A 22,388-nucleotide genomic window follows, 5' to 3' on the forward strand; every position below is an offset into this window, starting at 1 on the left:
TAGAAGGGCGGGAAAAAATTGATTGCGCCGAATCAATTCATTTGCGGTTCGTTCAGGGGTCGGCAGCGTTTTTGTTGACACCTTTGAGCCCGACTTTTTATTTTACCTTCTGGGCCGGTCGCCAAAGGAATCGGGACGTGCCGTCAATTTTAATTAGTCGCAAGTAGCTGAGCAGCGACAGCTAATTAAGTAACGCCTGCGGTTAGGTTAAGATAATTAGGTGGGGGTAGTTGATTCAAACGCAAGACGTCACACCAATCTATAATTTACCAAAAATAAAATGCAACAGCTCAAAATAGAGCGTCACGTTCCATTCACAAAAAAAAAACTTCCACCGAAACACGAAAACTATGAAACGCTCACATTTCGCGCAGCATTCCGCTAAATTCCGTTGTGTATGTGCAAATTTTGGAATCGAATATCTCATTTGAACTTAGCTGCACGGTACAGGAAGCATGTAGAAAGCCGGGGTGTATTTCAAAGCCTTCAATTTGTACCCGTCGTAATTAGACTCTGGTGCTGAAGTGCACACGGATCTAATGGGGTCTACATACGGGTCAGATCACAGTGGAGAGGAACGTAGTTAAAAATACGAATAAATTAACATAGGTTGGCGTGTTAAGTGTCGCATGACTGTGAAGAGGCATTGACGGGAGAGCTTCGAGGGGTAAATTGGAACGGTGTTCGATACTACGGAAATGCTAAGGGGGCCCCAATTACTGTTTCGATTAGGGTTTGCCTTTTGTATGACTGCCTATCATTCTTATTAGGGAAAAAAATCCTAGAAGAAGCTTGCTGTAGCTTAGAAAATTGTGTACAAAACAGACTATTCCTCAAGGCTCGCGCGTGTGTATGAACAACCCCTATGCAGACGAAATATTGTGCAGTGTTGGTACCTTCCCACAAACAAAACAAAGGAGGATACAGAATTTTGAGAATTGTTGAAGTAAAAATACTGATCAGGTGTTCAAATCACTTTAATTAAACTTGCTCATAATCATAATTAAATCTTAGAAAACAAAATACAAAATAATATTCAGTCATTAGAGTTAATATTCATGAGAATTAAATTAAATATTAGTTACAATGTAATATTCTTACAACAGGGGTGCGTGGCTGATTGATTAAGAGAAGACACTTCCCAAACGAAACCAACTTGAAAAGTTTATCCAATCTTTGATGTCAACCTATTGTATTATTTATAGTTCAATATTTGTTTGCATTTTAAACCCAGTGCAATATAAGTTTATTAAAATTTATTATTATGTAAAGAAATATACCCCTGTCCTAGTTATTTTATACATTCTAAATATCATGTACAAGAAATTTATCATTTACAAAGGCGCAAGTAAATGCAAAGCTAATACGTGTAGAAAAACAATCTATGTATCAAAAGTAAATCTAAGTTAGTACAATTTCATATAAAAAATATATCGGCAAGAATACTTTATTAGTGATGTCATTTAACGAAGTTGTGACAACCTCCGAAAGTATGAAATTCTCGTTTCGATTTCATTGCGCAGTTGACACAAAGCTTTAGAAATGAAGTTATAGAAATTGTGGTAGAAAAATTCTGTAAAACACGAAAACATATTCGTATTCCTTTGCGGTAAAGTATATATCTCACAACAATTAAGACGCAGCTTAATAGATGGAATATATTAAACCTTATTCAATAGTTTGGTAAAAAATTACAAGAAGGTATTCAATAAAAATCTAGAGTTACAATAAGTTATAAAAAACAATAAATAATACATTTTGTAAAACATCAATATGAGTACAAAACCTTTACAAATATTAAAGCAATATTTTAAAACTACTGTTATAGCTACACTTAATAAAAATGATAGAAACGAAGTTTTTGAAGACGTCAAGAAAACGAAAGAATACATCAGTAATCAGGTGCCTTTATAAAGTTAATTTGAATGAAAGTCGAAACTTGTAGTTAATAATGTCTTGGTAAATTATAATATGGAACCAAATCAATTGGTTAAACATTTTTATCATAACTCAGTTTTATTTTTGACATTAAAAGTAAATTTTGTCATGGAAATTAATACTATTTAAAAAAACATCGCGATAACAAAGAGCCACATTAATGTGTAATACTATATTTCTTTCAAAAAATAAGCTTACACATAGAGAAGCTTCTGATTATCACGATACTTCTCGAATTCAATTGTCCAAAATTACGGTTGCTACTATAAATAAAGTCCAAATGTTAATAAGTGTTCGTCAGTTATTATTTTCGACACCCATTTTATAAATGTCAATACTTTCATAAGTCTATTTGTTAGAGCAAATATTTTAGATCAAAAGAGTTTAGATCAATTATGCCACAGTGTTAGTAATCCTGAGTGGACAAAACTAAGCTTTGCAGAGCGACCATCAAATTGAAGCGACACATTCAATAAGTCTGACGTATGCCAATACTAACCGATTTAGATTAAATTTCAGCCGAAACTTCGCGAATATACACACCACAAACTTTGAGTACATATTGAAAGTCCAAAACGTATTATTTTCACGAATGTTATTTGAATATCTTATACCTACAGATCCGTGAAATTGTTTTGTGTACAAACTGTAATTAGTAACAAACTTCGACTATACAAAACGTATATTAGAAATTTCGAAGCCTTTACAAACATTTTTGTTCAACATTAATTAGTTGCCTAATTAATTTGTTACATAATTCAAGTCCCAAAATATCGTAACGTATTCTAAAATTATAATTTACATATTTAATTAACTAATCCTGTGTGACGGCTAAATTAAATATTTTAGTTCAATAAAATTTTAATTTACAGGGCAGGATTTTGTTCATTTATTTTTATTATCTAGAAATGTTCTTATAATCCGAATTATCTTAACTAGGGACGTGCTAATAGTACAAACGTGTTACCTAGCCTACTCTGTACAGTTTGGTTGTGTTCCTGTGTTCACTTCCTGGAGATGGGCGGCGGCCGCGAGTATGGATGCGACTGGAAGCGGTCCCGCGCTCTCACTGCTTTGTAACCAACTGACTTTTGAGTGACATTCGTCTTGCCACGACCCAACGAGTCTATTAGTTTGTTAAACGGCACACGGACACGACATGTAAGGGAATTGTTAGTGGGTTAACAAACACACACTTTCGTTATGTCATAAATTGTGAAAAGTATTTTTGTAAAGTTTGGATGTCATGTATGCGTGCATTCAAATGTAGTGTAAATTGTGATGACAACAATATTTCTTGGCTATGTATGTAATTTGAGAATGTTGTATGGTTTTATTCTGAGGTTTTAGGTCTACAAACAAATAAACTACAACAACACAATGGACGGGACACACAATGACAACACGGCTAGTTTCACTACATCCAAGTGTCTATATAGATATTACCAATATCATCCTCCGAGCCTTTTTCCCAATCATTTTGGGGTCGGCTTCCAGTCCATAGCTATTACCAATAACCAAATTAAATTACAAATTCAAATCATACCGCTTAGTGTAATGTTCTGGTTTATGACCATATGACACCAGGGGCATAAAATACAAGGCATGCATTACATTACGACAATTGGTTTCTTCATGTTTTGACAGTATCAAAATTTTAAAGTGAACCATGAATCGACAATTTTTCCCAGAGATTATAATTATGGCTATTGAAATGCCTTTAGTTTTTCATGAACAAACAATTAATTAAATGCTAGAAAAATAATCATTACTCAATAGTGAAACTAGCCTTTACTCCAACATGCATAAGGTTTATAATTACCTTGTACGTTCCTCTGCGCTTGCGCGTCTCTAGGCACGCTGGAGCCGAAGCCGAAGCTTCGAGCAGGCGGGTTGGGCTGCGGCGCCGGCCGACGGAACGGCATCGCCTTGCCGACCACTGGCTTTACTATTTTGGCTAGAAAAAGCATTATTTTTCAATAACATTAAAATGTTAGAAATGTGGAGGGTACATTCTGCAAACTTAGACATCCTAATGGTAGGTTAAGTCGAGTAAATAACAAGACAACCACAATCTAGGTACCTAATCATATATATTGTATCAAAATCGGCCCGTCTATTTCTTAGTAGATGTTTCGAGCTACAATGTTTTAAGATTGAGAGGTCATTAAACTGTCATAAGATTGAAACGTTAAAATTATAACTCCTCTCCTTTATCGTGTTTAATGAGAAAGTTAGCAGCAGCATCACGTACCTCTATCGCCGAAGTTGATCGCTCTCGGCATGGTATTCGTCCTATCCATGAGCCCCCTCTTCTCTGGAACAATTTCAGTCTTAAATTCTGTCTTCACCGCCTTCTTTAAAGCTTCCTCCATCTTGCCAGTCAAAACAAACGTCGAATTCAAGTCCTTAGGGTCTATGGGACCGTAGTTCTCAACGTCAGCTGTCATGTCATATTCTCTCTTGATTTTCTTTGCAGAATTCAAGTTTCTCGTCGTGTCTAAACTCTCGAAGGAGTCATTAATTATAATGGTTTCGTTATTAGGCAGTTTAATTGGTGTTCCTTTGCGTTTTTTCGCTGATAACCTGATAGGATCTTTATTTTCTACGTCGGTTAAGTCATCACTGTCAGTTATGTCTACGGGGATGTCGTCTTTTTTTGAGAAACTGGATTCTAATGTCGTTGATGGTTTGCTTAGGTCTAACGTTGAGATGAATTTGAAGTGTGCGTCGCCTTCGTGGCCATCATCCGACCATTTTATGCCTTTAGCTGATTTAGCCTTCTTCATAATTTCTATGTACTCAGACGCTAGTGCTGGCGGTACTTTGTCATAGCCTTTGAGCGTTAGATACAGTTTTTTCAACATACTGGGCATCTCGCTCATGTATTCGGTGAACGCGTCGATCTCTCCATATTGTATGGACATGAGTTTCTGCCTTAAACTGTCTCTAGCATTTATCTGTCTTAATTCGGTGTTTAAGTGTACTTTGTCAATAAAGTCGGTTAATTCGGGACAGGCGGAGAGAGCTTGTTCACAAAGAGTGTTCAGTTTCTTTTTGCTATCGTCCCATTTGGTCCATGCGGTCATAACTTTGGAGTCCAAATGTACAGATTGTTTCATGTAACTTTCAGCTGCGCGTTCTTGACGTGGTATTTCTTCTGTGCACATCTAAAGTAAAAAAATAAGTTGTGAAATATTGAATCAATTACTTTGCAGAAAAGATGAGAAGTAGAAGATTGTCATGGTATGGGCATGTAATGAGGAGAGATGATATGCATGCAACAAAGTGTGCGCTAAGTATGAATGTAGATGGATGTAGGTCTTCCACCTAAGAAAAGATGGACGGATCGCTTGAAAGATGACATGAATAGGAAGGGAGTGAGTGTCAGTATGACGAGTGACAGGGGAAAATGGAAGAGGATGACATTGCGCCGACCCCAAATAAAATTGGGAACAGGACAGGAGGAAGAAGTCTTTGCAGCTTTGTACCAATCCCAGATGAGCAGTGAGAAAGATCAATGAGAAGATTTATCAGTTATAACATGGCCATTGTATGTATTCAAATTAGGTTCTTCCACAATTCCTAAGGCGCTTTACACGTGGAGCAACTATATGTAGTTCAGGCAACTATCAATTTTTTAAAGGTTTTTATTTATTAGGTTTCTAAATAGTAAAATTGCTACAAATATATAAGATATAGTTGATAGTACGAAAAACGCTAGTCGACTGTTGTTATTTAGTCGCTAGCTGTGCAAAGTGTATAAATGTACTAACAAAAATTCTATACATATGATTATTCATCTTTCAACCTTTCTCCATACAAATGTTTACCAAAAATAATGTGAAAACTTAATTTGTACGAACTACCAACTTCCACTATACAGTTACTTTTACAATCTATACTAATATTATAAAGAGGAAAACTGGTTTGTCTGTTTGTAATGGATAAACTCAAAAACTACTGGACCGATTTAAATATTCTTTCCAGGGACCATTTTGGTTACCCATTGAAAGGGTTTTTGATAGGGTTTTGACAAAGTGTTGTTTTAGAACCAATTTCATATTTGTTACACTTTTTTACGAAAACCCTTATCAATGGATAACCTCTTTCAAACCCTTTCGATTTGATACCTGTGTATTCAAAAACCCATTCTTAATGGGTTACACTTTTTTGTCGTAAGACGTTTTGAACGGGTTACCCCTTCAACGACTGTAACACAGTAACCCATTGGGACTACAAATATTGTAATTTTATATCTCGTGCCTTTACTTTAAAGTTCTAAACTACAATACGGCCGTTGTGTCTTGGCGAGTCTGAACATAGGCTCTGCGAACTTTAGCGCATCAGATCGTCGCTTGAGCTGCTGAGGAGTCCGTCTGTCACACATCACCTGGCACTAAAGATAAAGAGATGCGTCCGAGACATCAGAGAGGAGGGCAGAGACGTGAAATTCTTCTGGCTGAGGGCCCACGTGGGATCTCCAGGGAATGAAAGAGCGGACCAGCTGGCCAAGGAGGACAGAAAATACAGCGGATTACAATGTACTCCGCTGTATTTTCAAAGATCTCGTATCGTATCAGAAAGTGGCAAGCGCGATATGAATCCTGCAGCACAGGAGCGGTCACAAAAGTGTTCTTTCCAAATGTCCTTGCGGCAAAAAGAAGACTTAAAGAAGCTGTCCTTACACCGACACACATCCAGATCCTAAGCGGGCATGGAGGATTCTCAGCGTATCTCCACAGATTCCAACTCAAAAACAGTCCCTCGTGCGTCTGTGACCCCAGCTGCGATGAAACAGTCTGGCACCTGCTTTTCGAGTGTCCAAGGTTCTGCCACGACAGAATGGAACTGGAATACACGATCGAAACCGAGTCAGTCCACAGTCCACACGATCATGGGGAAACCGGCTACTAGGAAACCATTTCTTGCTTTCGCGAGCAAACTAGCCATAGTCGCAGCTGCGGCCAACAAAACGGACCGTACTCCGCGAAATCAGAACAGATCGCCATCTGAAACCAGCGCAGTCACTACACTCGCTACGACCACCACACCTACAACCATACACACCACCACCATACAACCACATTTAACGTCAACAACAACACAGACAAGAACCACTCAACCGACAACCACAACACAATCGACAACAACACTAACAACAACCACTCAACCGATAACCACACAAACTACAACCATACACGAAACATCTACAGAACAGACACCTACAGAACTGACAACCAGACAAACGACTATCATACAATCAACACACACAGAATTAACAACCACACAAAGGACCTACTAACACCAACTCACAACCAGCGCAAACACAGAAATCACCCACCAGTCAACAGTCAGCTCCAAGTACCATGCCCATCGCACAGCTTCTGGCATTCGGAGGAGACGGAGTGCCAGGCATAAGACTGCGTGGAGTCGCCTTGTTTATGAACAGGGAAGCGGAAAAAATAGGCATAAGCTTCTGCATGGGCTCGAGTCGAGCTGGAGCTCGAATAACCATTGCACCAGGCCTCGCCGCCCTGTTCAACGGTTGCACCACCAAGACAACCAAAAAAGGCAGCAAGTACCATGCACTGCCTCAATTGAAAGTAGCCTCTCACCGATGCCGACTATTGCGATTCAAATGCAAGACGATCGCAATACTCGAGTGGAGAGAGGAGACTCCATTCATTCAGGTGTGCTCACTTCTGCAAAAGATCGCAGAGGCAGAAGAAGAAGAAGCGCCAGCCACGACTCGCACCATAAGCGTCGACGCGATGGCAGTTGAATAGAAAAGAGGTGACGTCGCAGACCGCTTCGGCTGTTTAAAAGCCTCGGAACACCATGAGGTGGTAGTATACGAGGACAGAGGGGAAACCTTGAATTTCCTTTAAGTCCGCGGAAACCCTACAGCGCTGCGGGTTGTTCGAAAGAGATACCGCGGCCCTGGCACATGAAAGGCCTACGACGGAACACGACGGTTTTTAGTCAGTAAGAGTCTGACACTCCCTCGCCGCTGCTAACCCACAGCATTTGATGATTTTTGACGTCGTTAAAAAAAAAAAAACAGCCGGCCTCCAACTGCGCAAAGCAGGTCTGAGAGAGCCAGTCCCGGATCTAGGGGGGGGGGGGGGCGCAAGCCGGGGCCCATGCCCCGGGCGGCAAATTCAGGGGGCGGCAAAATCAGGCGGCTGCCTGATTTTAACCATAATAGTTACCTACAGGGCTGTCTTAACCTATGGTGCAGCGTGTGCGAATAACCCGGGCGCCTCAGTCTCAGGGGCGCCGCGGGACGCCCCACTCCACCACCAGGAAATTTCGATGAAATTACACCCGTAGTTTCAAAAAAAGTCGCCTTCGCTTTGTTTAATTGATCATTTTGATTATTTTTCACTTTTAACATCCTCCAACTAAGTGAAAAAATTCTCGCTCGCTACGCTCGCGGCTAAATGGCTATTTATGTACTGTTTTTTAGATGGTTTTTTATTTTTATTGACGCACCGAATCAACGAACGCAAATGGCACTCGCTCTAATCACGGTTTCTTTTTATTTGTACATAATTCCTTGTTTCATTTTGTGAGTCTTCAAACAAATAACTTAAAAAAGTTCGCGCTCGCTACGCACGCGGCTACTTGTTCCTTGACAATGTAGGTACTTTTGTGTCGTAAACTCAAAAAATTTGGCGCTCGCTTCGCTCGCGCAATATTACATAACCATTACCGGTTTACCTTGTTGAATCCATAAATCAAATCCACGCTATATTACCTTTTATAAGTCAAATGTAGCAAAAAGATATTTAAGGAGTCCTCAAAAACAAAAAAGTTTGCGCTTCCGATTGCTTGTTACTTTATTATAGCGCTTTTTAAAACTTATTAACTTTTTGTGTACCTACATTAATCTGTCTCGACTTTCATAAATTAATCTGGCCTACTGTTTGAGCCTACAATGATTTGGACATTTTTTTTAAGTCCTTTACCTACCAAAAAAGTGACTTTCTTTGGTGAAAATAAACATAATTAGGTAGGCAGGCGGGGCGGCATTTTTCAGTATTTGCCCCGCCTAAAAAAAATTGAAGATCCGGGGCTGGAGAGAGCCCAGCAAAAACCGCAAAGGAGCAAAGGAATACCACCAGCAAAGAGGAGCACGCTCGTGCGCGGAATCGCCTTAAAGCTATCGGTTCTTTCCTGAGCACCATTCTCATCGGTCAGTCGCAAATCACCAACAGCGAAACAGGAATCAGCAGTGGAGCGGTTTTTCCGAAAAAAGCCCAAAGAGCCCGAGTCGCCGAAGCCTAAGCCTACAAGAGCGGACAAGGGGCAGGTCGCCCACCGACTCTCGCGATGTGTTTGGCATCACGGACCATGTCAAAAACGCTTTCCTGGAATACGTTGCACTTGTAAGGGCCACAAAGGAGGTAAACCTTAGAAATTGCAACAAGATCATGCTGACCTTCCGTCGAGAAAATGAGGGTCTGCTCCGGGTATTACTGAAGGACGCAGAGGCGGCGGTAGACGACAACGCCAACTCCCAAATCATTGCAGGGGAAATGACGGGGTCGTACATGGCCGCCTACAGCGCAAAGAGCGGTTTCGTGGCCCTGGACGAAGAGGCAACGGAGCGAACCGGCAAAATAAATTCCTGACGCCACACGATGACCCGATAGTGGTTACCGCCAAATGTACCAAAATCATGCTGGAGGATAGTATCCTTGAAATGGCACAGACCGTTTCTGGGACCTCAGACACCTCAGCATCGATGGAAGCTTGGGCGGTACCCAATATCAGATGGGTAAATGGGGTGCCGCATGCCGGGGTGCGGCAAAACTACCTGGGTAGTGAAACACTTCGACGAGAGGAGGGATGTCGTAGCCACCACGACAACTGAAGCGGCCAAAGATCTAAGAGGAAAGCTTGCGCACCAATTGGGCGATAGAGCGAAGACAAGGGTGCGCACTATGGCCTCAATTTTAGCCATCGGGTTCAATCCAAATGAGAAATGTCACCGTTTGACGGTAGACGAAGCTCTCATGAACCACTTTGGGGCCATAGTCATGGCAGTAAAGTTGTCTGGTGCAAGCGAGGTGGTCCTCATCGGAGACGTGAATCAGCTACCATATTTGGACAGGGAAAATCTTTTCCCATTAAAGTATACCCGTCCATATCTGGTGGCTGGCATCACACAGGAGCTGCTCTGCACCCACCGTAACCCAGTGGATGTGGCCTTCGCACTCAGCGTCGTCCACTCCAAAACGTCGCTGTCTCATGTTCATTCCCTGAGCTTGAAGGGTTTAACAGGAGCGCAAGTATCGATCACTGCCCAAAATACCCTATTCCTGGCTCATACGCAAGAGAAATCTTTTATTAGCCAGGGATACGGGTCCGGTGAAGGGTCGCGTACCTTAACCATTTACGAGGCTCAGGGACTGACATACGACAACGTCGTCATCATAAACACTAAGTCCAGGAGGCTCCAAATTCATGACCGCGTCTCTCACGCGGTATTCCCTAGTCGCTAGCGGGAAATGAGACCAATCTCCAATCCGTTCCTGTCCCATAATCATATGAAACTAAGTCCATGCGTATAGTGTTAAGTATTGTGTAATAATATATATATATAAAATATTTAAAATAAATACATAAATACGTGGTGGACTCACATAGTCTTAAGACTAGAAGTCAGTAGACATAAGTTTTTGTGAGGCCAAGACGGCGAAAATTATAATTAAGTAAAAAATGTAAATAAAAGCGCGGACCCCCAAGTCTGCGGTAAGGTTTTATTAATAAAAAAATAAAAAACTTTAGCGCATTTACAATCGTGAAAAAAACTGTTATTTTCATTTTTCAATTAACCCATGTATTTATACACAAAACAATCATAAGCACTAAATAAAAAACTAAACAATACTAATAAAACTCAACAACAGTAACAACGAAAACTTTTGTAACCGACTGCGCTCAAGACAATATTATAGACGAGTAAGAAACAGTTATGAAAAATTGTAAATGATTCCAAGCTTTCAAGGTCAAAATCTATTCCCCTTCTCCTATGTAGTTTAAAATAATTTGATTTAAAACCCTTTGAAAACCCTGAAAAACCCTTTCAAAGGGTTATCTACTTCAATTGGATATCATACATGAGCCGGTAACATCTTGTACTAGTTAACTTATTGAAAGGGTTACCCTAACGTTAGGGTTTTGAAAAGGTTAACACTACCAAGAGATAACACTTTTATTGACTGCAGCCATATAACCTGTAACACTTTCGAAAGAATTAACTTATATTCGGGGTTGTACGGTCCCTGATTCTTTCACCATTAGAAAGCTATATTATCTGCGAGTAACATAGGCTATATTTTATCCCGGTGCGGGCAGTAGCTCCCACGGGACGCGGGTGTAATCGCGGGAAAACGGCTAGTAAAACATATAAAATCTGACCTGTTCCATAGCCTCGCTGGAGGAGCGGTGCGCGAGGTCGGCGACGTGCGAGAAGGCGCGCGTGCGTAGGCGCTGCCGCAGCGCCAGCACGCGCTGCCGGCTCATCAGCCTCAGCAGCGACTCCTCTACTGCGCCGTGCACTGCCTCCGCCTCGGAGATACGCTTGCGCCAGTCTTGGACAGCTGGGGGAAACAGTTGCCTCAGATAAGGGATTCTTGCCATATTATATATAACGTGGTATGGACTATGTACCATTATGACTAATGTATGAGATGAAAATTTTAATATTAGACAACTTGGTAAATGAGTTTTCGTATTTTACTGTGTCATTTTGAAATGACGTAAATGAACATGAATATGGGTACCTCTTTGGTGTTAGAGTAAACTGGTTCTTTAGCATATGACTTATTCACTGAAAATCTGTTAAAAAAGACTACTCTCGCCAAACTTTTTGCCGTCACGGAACATCAAACGAGTGGGTAAAGAAGTTGGGAAAGGGATATAGGCCACATGTGGACCACCATTGAGTTTTGCAAGAAGTATAGTTACAATGATTATAATGCAACATACCTTTCTCCCTCGCCCTATCCGGTTCCCTCGACACCACTTTAACACTAGACAACGAAAGTTTCGCCTCCAATTCCTTAACCTTTTTCTTCAGCTCCTCATTAATCTTAACATATTGCGAGAGCCTCATGTCACCGTCAACAATATTCTTTTTAATGCTCAGTTGTATTTTATTGGCTCTGGCTGCGTATTTCAGTGTGTTGTACGTGTCTTCGTAACTGATGCTTGCTGGGGAGACGTTGGCGATCATAACTGTCTTGCAGTTACCGCCGAGACTGTCCTTTAGGAGCCGGGTGAGTTTTGAGTCTCTGGTGGAAGAGAAAAGGGTAAGAAGAATGAATTAACTGACACAAAGCTATGAAACATAACTTGGTATAAGAAAGAGTCCTGTATTTAGAAAACTGCTGTATTTTGTATGCTGTATTATTACATATTTGCATGTTATCATACCTTAATTTTTTTAATGAACTGAGAGATTGAAACTATAAGGTCAATATTTTGTGAACAAAGCGCAGTATGATTTTAAGTGACCAGTATGGATGTGAAATCATCAAACGCCTCCTTGTTCTGTAGGCAGAGAGGCAGAGACAGGTTGTGGACCTAAAAACCCTATCTAACTCTTAGCAACGAGTCTGGGAGACAAGTATATTCATGGCTATCACAAAAATACGTTCAGACCCTTACCTGTAAGGGATATAACTGCTACCATCAGCAAGCCTGTTGATACAGTTGCCCAAAGACAGCAAGCTCTTGTTGATGTTAGCGCCCTCCTTGAAGCGGTCGCCGACGCAGCCCGTGGCCGACGCGCGCTCGCTGCCCGCCAGGTCTATCATCGAGAGCTTCACTATGCGGAGCTGGCTGCTCGTCTTGTAGCGCATTTGTACGTATACCTGGTGATTGGTAAATAAGCTGGCTTAAGTAACCAAGTACTGAAGGTTTCAAAGCAACAGATAGCACAAGAAAATGTTGAAAAGATTTTTATAGAAGATCAAAATGTATCCTTTATATGTGCTTTCTACTCGAACCTGCATCCTGGTAGAAATACCCCATGCATCTGGATAAAATTGAGGGCATAGCCTTCCTCTTTAAATGGGTGAGGTAAAGCTGAATGACCTTTTCAAATTGATCCTGTAGTTCACAAAATGAGCATGTTAGAATACTGGATGTTTCAACTTTGCATCAGTACCAACATGATATTCATAAACTAGAAGACATGATTTATACTGAACTATAATAATTTCACAGCAGTTAAGTCACCTCATCATGGTCGGTAAGATAGATGACAAATGAAAAATGAATGAATGTTTAGGTACAGTCAACTTCAGGTCAGTGGTAACAGTTTTATAGGAAAATCGTACTTATTACTATTGAGTTAAGGTGCATGACAGTTACCACTGATGTGCAGTCTAAAGTACCAATTATAGCATAAAATCAGTGAGAAACCTAAGCACAATGTGACTAAAAACTACAACAAACCTGAAAAACAGCATGACTCCTGGAACTCTCAGCATTAGCATCCGTTGGATGCTGTGTCCTATTCTTATTGCCGTTCTCCAGCATGTTGAGCAGTTCCCGAGCAGTCTTGATGTTGGCCAGGGTCAGGCCGGCGACCATCACGCCGTACTTGGAGTCTTCTCGCAGTTGTAGCGGTGTGCTTGATGGTTTTAGTAAGTCGTAAACATTTTCATTGTATACCTGTAATTTTATATTTTGTTTTTAGCAATGAGTGTGGTTACTTGTTCTTTGGATAAGAATGAAAATATTATAGTCAATAGATCATTGTATAATGACTTCGCAACACTAACAAAACAATGATAATATGTTAAGTAAATTGTTGCTATAAAACAAGTTAATTTAAGAGAAGAATGGAAGTTCTATCTTTACCTATAATGTGTTATACACAATTTGAATGAAGTCCATACACCTACAAAGTTTTAAAAGTATCTAACACAACTCTCAAGCAAATAAACACTAAGTTAAGCCACACAGTAGCTAATTACTTTCATGATTAATATGTACTCAGATGTTTGTAGGTCAATCCCACAAGAAAACTAATGCTTGGTTAAAACTAAACAACTCATAGAAAACTTGCTTGAAACTTCTACCTCTATTGATTAGTTTGAAGCCATAAAAATTATTTAAAACAACTTACTTCAATGTAAGAAACTCCAATATCAAATTCCCTTTCATGCTCGAAAGAGTTTATAGTATAGAATAAGTGTTCCATAGTCAAATATGAGATGCCCGGGTGCTCATTGTTGCCAATCATAGTGAATGTCTTCCCTGCGCCTGTAGCACCATACGCAAACACTGAACAGTTGTAGCCCTCCATTAAAGACGCCAAAATATCCTTTGTAGTTGTCTCAAACACATCTTTGTTTGTCGCATCCAACCCACAAACATGATCGAACACAAACTTTAACTCTTTATTGGCGCGCTTTAAAAAGTTTTTGTTTGGCTGTTGGACTCCTTGGTAGAAAAAAGGCTGGGCCTCCTCTTTAGGGTCGAATACTAGCATCTTATCGTCCACCACGTCTACGACGACGCGGGTGTTCGATTCCAATTCCCTCTCATTCAAAGGCCTAACTCTTACAACAACCTTGACGTTTGCAGCCATGTTTTGCGTTGATCCGCTCTTCGATGGTGCAAGAGCAGTGGACGGACCCTTCTGCCCGACCTGCCTCGGTCTTTCCACTCTAACCATTTTCAGTGACGCTCAATCAGGACCACAAAAGTATCTCATTAAAAGAAGACGCCCGTCGCTCGCACACAAGACACTAGTACACAGTTTAGCAGCTCGCAACTTAAACACAAGTTATAACGGTTCGTCTCGTTAATTAATTGAATTAAATAACAAATATAAATATAATCGGAACTCCGTTTCATAACCGTTTAACAGTCAAAGTAAGTAACCGTCAGCAGTCGAAATTTAAATTGAAAGTGACAGACGCGTTCTACGCTTTCAGCCAATCCCGAAGCAGGCGCCAGCGCGTCACAATAACGTTTCATTTTACAACATAAACTAGAAAGGGTACGTTACACAAGGAGGCTTTACTAATAGTGTATTATTGAATGTTTTTAAATTAAACAAACCAAAAAATACCGTATTTAATTACATTCAACGACGTTTTGTAAAATTTAAATAGTTATGTGAAGTTCAGTAAAATCAGTAAAATGGAACGATTACCTTGTACGTTCCATTTTACAAGGGTGGTGCTGATTGGCGCGGTTTTTGTTTACGTTTTAGCCCGGCCGCAGACATCCGGGTTCCGGATACGGTTTCCTGATCAGGAATTCAGATTCGGAAACCGAAATGCTCTTTTTTCATACAAAATGTTCACAAGAGCGCACACGTTCTTACTTTTTCGGAAAAAAACCTGACATTCGGTTTAAAATTTTCTCCGTGCGTTCGGGTACTCAGAACGGAATAAAACCTAATGACGTCATTCCGAACGCAGCGCTCGCGAACAATTTGGTTCGACCGCCGCACACATACGGAAATTTTCATTCTGAATCAAGGTAGCCCTGTTCCGAATGGACGTGTATCAGAGCATTCAGAGCCCGCCTGTACCTGACTTTTTATATATGTTTTTATTTTTGTATTAAATATTAAAAAAAAATCCTGTTTATTGAACAATTAACAAACGTACACATATTTACATAAATAAATACCCAAAAATAATGAGTTTCTTTTTATATCTCTCATATCTATGCCTTTATAATAATAATAATCATTTTTTATTCAGATATACAATCCATTATTGTTAGTAAAGACATTTATGAAGTTCATCAAAGGATTTAATGAACTTTCTATAATACTTAATAAATGATTATTCTGGGTATGCTCGTAATTTAGCTGTTTTAACATAGAATTGACTTCACTTTCGGATAATCTTTGAGCTTTCGACGGGTGTACCCAGTAACGTCGTTTCCTCTTTTTCTTGTTTAGCGCCAGTAAAAGTGCAACAGCAATCAATTCGTTATAGTCCATGATGTCGTGCCTTCAATATGGTTCCTCTTTACGTACTGGCCATGTAAATTCCGAATGAAAAAAACCGAATGTGTGAGCTAGTGACACGGAATCCCGAATCTGAATTCCTGATCAGGAAACCGTATCCGGTAACCGGATGTCTGCGGCCGGGCTTAGGCTGAGGCCGCACTCCGATTTTTTTCAGCAAGCGGTTTTTTTTAACGATTTTTGTTTTAAATATCAGGATGGTCTCAAAAGATTTGATAGGTACTTCTTATCTTCTTGCGTTAATGTCTTCTTATTCTATTTCTTATTATCAGAGCAACAACACATACTTCTACCTTGAAATTCATCTCCAAACTGCGGGTCGTATCGCGATTTTTTATCATGGTGTGTGCGTCTCAAGCATTTTCGCGGTTGTAGCGATTAACCGCTTGCTGAAAAAAATCGTAGTGCGGCCTCAGCCTTAGAACTAGGTTTTTTAGGTACGGAGACAAAATTATACTAGATAGATTCTATTTAAAAAAAAAATGTTTTTTTGTTTTTTTCTCTCGATCCAGTAGACCCAGGTAGACCCAGAACTTTACTAAGTAGCGTTTTTACCCGGTAATGAAACTAAAACCTAACTATAATCTAAGGACTGATTTTAATAGAAAATTAACCTTTATTTATAATACTAGAGTCAGGCAAGGGATATCGCTTTTATTGTGACATCGTCGCTGTATAAGAAACAAATACAATTTCCTCTTAATTTCCGCCAGCGATCTTATCTTGACATAACGACAGGCTTAACATTCAGCGGGGATTCTTACTAAGACTTCGGAAATAGACGCACTTTCATTGTCCTTGTCTATTCGATAACTGTTTGAGTCATAGCTCAGCTTTAAGTGTTAATAAATAGGTGGGTTCGGAATTAAAATTATTATCTTGATAATCTGCTCAGTAGGTACCTACAATAGAATTAAATTGCCTCCCTAAAGCTTTGGTTTCCTAGGAAAGCGGTGCCGTCATATAGCGGCCGTAATACAGCAGTGAATGACGTCACCAGAACGTTGTCTATGTAAACAAAATGGGGCGGTTTCCTAGAGAGCGGTAACTGACGCCGTAACTTCAAAAAGCGGTGCCGCCATTTGCATGACGGCCGTCTTGACGGTGTCAGATAGTTTGGTGAACGTTTTATTGAAAGCGGTGAAACTTTTTTAATACGTATTTGTGTTTTTTTCCGGAACAACGTCAAAAATTTGTTACAACTCTTGGAGCAGCGAGGACGACGAAATTTTAATAGATTTCGTTCGTAACCACGAAGCAATATATAATATAAAAAGTAAAGATTATAGAAAAAATCAACTAAAACAGAATTGGTGTCGTGAAATTTGAGAAATATTAAATAAAAAAGGTTAGTAAGTATGATACAACTAACAAAAAGTTTATGACGGTGTGTTAAAACGGCCGTGGAACTTTCCACATGTCATCACCGTAAAGACGACCGTCTATTTGCGTCCGTAATATGACGGCCGCTATATGACGGCACCGCTTTCCTAGGAAACCCAAGCTTAAGTAAACTTTCAACCGTCAACTGAAGATAAGCTGTGTTTTTTTCTACACTCATACCTACTTAAGATTTTTACTTTGTGACCATTTTCTTTTAAACATCTCTTTGAGAGTCCATAACTGGGCAGTTCGATATCATAATTTCAATCTTTCAATACCCCTTTGTCATCTCCGTAATGGCCTCGGGACTTTATCGATGGCGCTTAATTTTATTCGTCGGTCTCCGTATATTTTATGGCGTGCACAGTAAAATATTGTGACTGCCAGGATTGATGTTAACAGCCGATGTTTAGACGTTAAAGCAGAAACGTGTAGTAAAGCTAGCTATTCTAAAAGTGTTAAAAGTTTAATACATTTGCCGTCCCGCAAAAAAAACTGCTATTCTTTGTCCCGATTTGTTCCACGAACTTGTTTGATTCTCTACCTGAGTGCTTATGATAGTTAATTTTATGCTCTTCCACAAAAAAATATAAAGAGGCAATTTCGTACTCCTTTATTAATCCTTTAACAAACAAAATGAACCTTCCATTTCATTACAAGTAGGTAATATTAACATCGACCATCGACTGCATCATGCATAAATAGTTTTATCGTGTCATCGCTATAATTATTGAGTTCCATTCAAGTACAGTCATTACCATACATCGATTTGTTATTTTATTTCTGTTTAATCTGGCAATGGCTTCCCAATGTGTGCTTTACGTGTATGAACAGTAATGCACATTATGCAGATGGGTTTACATTGGCACAGATTTATGCAATATGAATTAAATTTATTCAGAAAGGATTACCCATGATGGTCTTTTCGTCAAACGGAGCGTTCGTCATGGCAGGGCGTTGTGGTCGTATTGTGATTACGGGTTGTGCATATCAAAATGAAAGCCCTATGGAGCGCCACATTTATTACTGTGTATTCCAATTCCTAACTAATATTTTAAATATCACTAAAATAATAAAAAGAAACAATTTAATAAAATAACATACATCTTCCAAAGAACCGTTTCGTGTTTCGTACATTGTAATTATATAGGAAATATGGAAATTACATAGGTACGTCGCAAGCTGAATTCTTAACAAGAAATCTGAACAGCAAAAGCACCCTGTCATTATTCGCTAATAAATACATGTAACAACTGCATTTCACGTAGAATTTCTCACGCCAATTATAAGAAATTTTAGTCACATTTAATGTCGGGATTTCAGATCGTTCAGTTGTTCAAAATGTGGGCAAAATTCTCGATCATGCAAATTTTTAAATTCCTCGAGGATCCTGCATATCCTTCTGTAGGACCTCATCTAAAACTGCTAGGATTTACGGGTCTCTGGCATCCGAACCGCCACACCTTAGTGGGTCGTTTCAAACATATTCTCTTCTACATCACCATATCATTCTTCTTCAGCCAGTACATCAAATGCTTCATCAACTTCAACGCCAGCTCCCTGAAACTGATTCTGCAGTATGCTCCATTTCATATGGGCATCGTCAAATCCTGTTTCTTTCAAAAGGACTATAAGACTTGGCAGCAAGTAATTGACTACATGTCCTCAGTCGAACTTGCTCAACTGTCCAAAAGTAACAAGGAACAATACAAAATAATCTACGATTACATCAAGAGGAATCGGAAAGTGTCTTACTTTTTTTGGGCTCTCGCTTTCTTCTCCAATTTTAGCATTTTCACTGAACCGTACCAAAAGAATCAGATTAATGTGAACGGTACTAGTATTTATTTGAACATTTTTGATGGCTACACCCCATTTCAGAAGGAACCTCCTGGCTACTACATTTCCATGTTGATCCAAACTGTGTTAGGTCATATTGTCAGCGCCTACGTGGTGGGTTGGGATACTCTCGTAGTCTCAATCATGATATTCTTCGCTGGCCAGCTGAAGATTACCTGCTTGCGTTGTAAGATGATGATAGACGTGACGAATCCAATGAAAAGCCATCTTAAAATCGCGGAATGTCATCGATTCCACACCACTTTGGTTGAGTAAGTAAATTAGGCTCTTTATTCTTCTAACTAAAAATAACGTGTGATCTGTTTTTAACAGTAAAGAAAATAACAACAAGAGAAGATTGATTTCTCACATCACATACGTCCCATAACATTTGGAATACATTTCAAATGTTGACCATAAGGGTTCCCCCGTCCCCATTGTTTTAGGGATCTCACCGACGGGCGAGATATTTCCAGTGCCTTAATAGATTTCAAGCATCCCTCTGAAGCTGGGTGCCTCAAGCGACCGCCCCGGTCATCCCCTGGGCTCTAATTAAATTACGGTTCTGTTTAAATCGTTGCAGGTACACGCGAATATTCAACGCGCTGATATCCCCGGTAATGTTCGTGTATTTGGTGGTGATTTCAGTGAACCTCGGCGTTTGTATTATACAGATTGTTGAGGTAGGTGGCTCATTATGTGTTTGTGATTTTAGAATAGATTTAAACTTTCTTTTGTTTATTTAACGTGGAATGAGTGATTTTATGAGTGCAACGAGAAGTTTTGGACTGTTTTTCGTCATAAAAACAACATTAAAGATGAATTAGCAAATTTTGAGATTGTTATGGTGCGATTCCCGGCTTTAGCTTTGAATTTTTTCGCAAATAAAATGCTTTAGTAAAACCATTGCCTACTAAAATCTTTCATTCCTATTCAGATTGAAAACGACGTGCCTACATTGGTATCAAGCATTCTGTTTGTGATGGCGTGTTTGATCCAACTGCTCCTGTTCTACTGGTATGCCAATGAAGTTACTCATGAGGTAATTGTGCTTCACCTACTTATCTGTATTGCACCTTAGCCTTTTTCAAAATCTGCCTAAATTGGTCAAAAGTGCAGTGGTCCCAGAAAGATACCTTCAGTCATTCACTTCATATAGCCTGCAGCAATTTTTCACCACAATATTCTCATAATTTGATCATTCTAAAAAGCAATCTAACACTGCAAACATCCGCACAAAAACTTTCAAGTCCGCTTCTCGAATAATAAAGACTTAATTTGAACATTTTAGAGCACCTTTGTGAGCTACAGTACTTTTGAGAGTAATTGGCCTGAAGCTAATAACAAGTTGCAAAGGGAAGTGGCTCTGTTAGGTCTGACCACGGAGAAGATGCTCGTCTTCAAAGCGGGGCCTTTCAATCAGATGTCACTGGCCACTTTTATTGCGGTAAGCTGTTATTGCATCCTTTTTGCGAGGAAACTTGTAAAAAGTGTGCATTGTGTGCAGTCTAGTCTGTATTTTTTTATGTCCCAGTCTATGTATTTAAAAGCAGTCTATAAATAAAGAAGTGATAAAATTATAAGTAAACACAGTTTTCTCCAAACATGAAGGCGGTTTGCAGCTAATTTCCGAGCCCAAGTACGCGCATGAATGACTGTAGTCCAAACATTTTGACCCTCGCCCAGCACAGCTTCGCGCGCGATGTCGTCTGCCGTCAAGAAGTTTGGCGAAAACCTTTTACCTTTCTGCCTGCTTAGGCAAATTTTTGGTTCGTTAATATACCTATCTTATTTTTGCAGATACTAAGAGCGAGCTACAGCTTCTACACCCTATTGAATAGCACAAATTAAACAAAAAACGAGCACGGTAGAGCGATAGCCAAGTTCGAGCAACTACCTAACATTGTAGTTAAATAGCGTAGTAAATAATCGAAATAGCACTAAAACGTTTCAATTTATTTTCTTGCATCGTAAACAAAGTAAAAAAGCAATAAAAAAATTCTTATTAATTTTTATTTTCCGGTCAAAAATAACCTCTCCCGTAATTCCCTTGTTATTTGGACCTTTTTTTTTTTTTTTTTTTTTATCGACGTAAAATCATCAAATGACCCCTCCCGCTGTGGGTTAGCAGCGGTGAGGGAGTGTCAGACTCTTACTGACTAAAATCGTCGTGTTCCGTCATAGGCCTTTTATGTACCAGGGCCGCGGTATCTCTTTCGAACAACCCGCAGCCCCGGCAGGCCTTGGCCCTGCTGGGCCCCGCTGGGGTTGCTGACGTCTCTTTGAGGAGCGCGTGGAACAACGCGCGCCGTCGACACGGGTCTGTCGTCTAGGAAGACAGAGGGACGATGAGCCACCCGAACTCACCGCCCACAGACCCACGCCTACGGTGGCCGGGAGTCATCTCGCGACACCCGGCGCCCATGGTGTCTACCTGGTCCAGCGCGGCGGCCGGGATGAGAGGTGCGAACTCTCTGGCGTTCCGCCTCCTCCTTCTCGAGCATGACCGCTTCGCAGAAGGAGGCGACGGCATCCCATTCCCTCTCGCCCCGGACCATGGCCTGAACCAGGGCCGGACGCGAGAGGTCGCCGCCGCCCAAAGCCTCGACGAGGACCCGGCGGTGCCCCTCCCATGCGGGGCACACCTGGACTGTGTGGTCCACCGTGTCCTCGGGGGTTATTTGGACCTTCAGTATTTACGGACATAACTGAAATCTTCCCGGCGGAATTCTGTTTATGAAAATATTAATGAAAGAATAATAAAATAACTGAGTCATTTAATATTCACAAAATAAAATGTAATTATAGAAAACCAGGGTTCATTTTCTATAGGGATTAGGATGGGGAAAATCGGGAATAACCCGTTTATTAAACGTACATATTTGTTAGCAAAGGGTAGTGAAAATATGGAATTTGATAAAAGTGAAACAAACCTAAGAGCCTGTCCATACAATTAATCTGAATATTAGGTACTATACTATGTAGATTGTTCTGCGATGCGAACTATAGGCATCCAAGATTTGATATCAAATAAGTACTATCATATCACTGAAGAAAACCACCACGTTACTTTGTGTTTCATTGAATATCCTTAACATATTCTAAATTGCAAAGGACATAAACCTTCTACAACGATTACCTACGCTTATCATAACTGGCATAACCGCCAAATCCCCTTTACAAGGAACGTATGTATGTGCCTGGCCTGACG

General features: G+C 40.1%; 2 protein-coding genes across 5 annotated transcripts; one reads left to right on the forward strand and one right to left on the reverse strand.

Annotated features, from left to right (window-relative positions):
- Positions 1-959: 959 nt before the first annotated feature.
- Positions 960-14,858, reverse strand: LOC124630429 (kinesin-like protein KIF18A). Of its 3 annotated transcripts, none has more exons than XM_047164333.1 (8): positions 14,090-14,858; positions 13,414-13,632; positions 12,622-12,827; positions 11,941-12,245; positions 11,371-11,552; positions 4,193-5,108; positions 3,761-3,895; positions 960-3,010 (listed from the first exon to the last, which is right to left on the reverse strand). In XM_047164333.1, the coding sequence occupies exons 1-8, from the start codon at positions 14,639-14,641 to the stop codon at positions 2,943-2,945; spliced, it is 2,583 nt and encodes an 860-aa protein (XP_047020289.1). In that variant the 5' UTR covers positions 14,642-14,858; the 3' UTR covers positions 960-2,942. The 3 variants fall into 3 exon arrangements, with proteins under 3 accessions (XP_047020289.1, XP_047020288.1, XP_047020287.1); XM_047164332.1 differs by having other exon boundaries at positions 960-3,022; XM_047164331.1 differs by having other exon boundaries at positions 960-3,064.
- A 3,663-nt stretch (positions 14,859-18,521) lies between these two features.
- Positions 18,522-21,078, forward strand: LOC124630418 (odorant receptor 49b-like). Of its 2 annotated transcripts, XM_047164317.1 has the most exons (5): positions 18,522-19,449; positions 19,761-19,860; positions 20,115-20,219; positions 20,469-20,624; positions 20,978-21,078. In XM_047164317.1, the coding sequence occupies exons 1-5, from the start codon at positions 18,647-18,649 to the stop codon at positions 21,026-21,028; spliced, it is 1,215 nt and encodes a 404-aa protein (XP_047020273.1). In that variant the 5' UTR covers positions 18,522-18,646; the 3' UTR covers positions 21,029-21,078. The 2 variants fall into 2 exon arrangements, with proteins under 2 accessions (XP_047020273.1, XP_047020274.1); XM_047164318.1 differs by lacking the exon at positions 20,469-20,624.
- Positions 21,079-22,388: the final 1,310 nt, after the last annotated feature.

Source organism: Helicoverpa zea, chromosome 5 (assembly GCF_022581195.2).
Source record: "Helicoverpa zea isolate HzStark_Cry1AcR chromosome 5, ilHelZeax1.1, whole genome shotgun sequence".
In the NCBI taxonomy this organism is placed as follows: domain Eukaryota; kingdom Metazoa; phylum Arthropoda; class Insecta; order Lepidoptera; family Noctuidae; genus Helicoverpa; species Helicoverpa zea.

Excerpts from the sequence above, each read along its gene's own strand:
- LOC124630429 (XM_047164331.1), bottom strand. The coding sequence starts at position 14,641 with ATGGTTAGAGTGGAAAGACCGAGGCAGGTCGGGCAGAAGGGTCCGTCC. Across the intron at positions 11,553-11,940 it reads GGATAGGGCGAGGGAGAAAG|CTGTCCAAGACTGGCGCAAG; the intron begins GTATGTTGCATT and ends TGTTTCCCCCAG. Across the intron at positions 3,065-3,760 it reads AGCGCAGAGGAACGTACAAG|ACTCGTTGGGTCGTGGCAAG; the intron begins GTAATTATAAAC and ends ACAAACTAATAG.
- LOC124630418 (XM_047164317.1), top strand. The coding sequence starts at position 18,647 with ATGTCGGGATTTCAGATCGTTCAGTTGTTCAAAATGTGGGCAAAATTC. Across the intron at positions 19,450-19,760 it reads TTCCACACCACTTTGGTTGA|GTACACGCGAATATTCAACG; the intron begins GTAAGTAAATTA and ends AAATCGTTGCAG. Across the intron at positions 19,861-20,114 it reads GTATTATACAGATTGTTGAG|ATTGAAAACGACGTGCCTAC; the intron begins GTAGGTGGCTCA and ends ATTCCTATTCAG.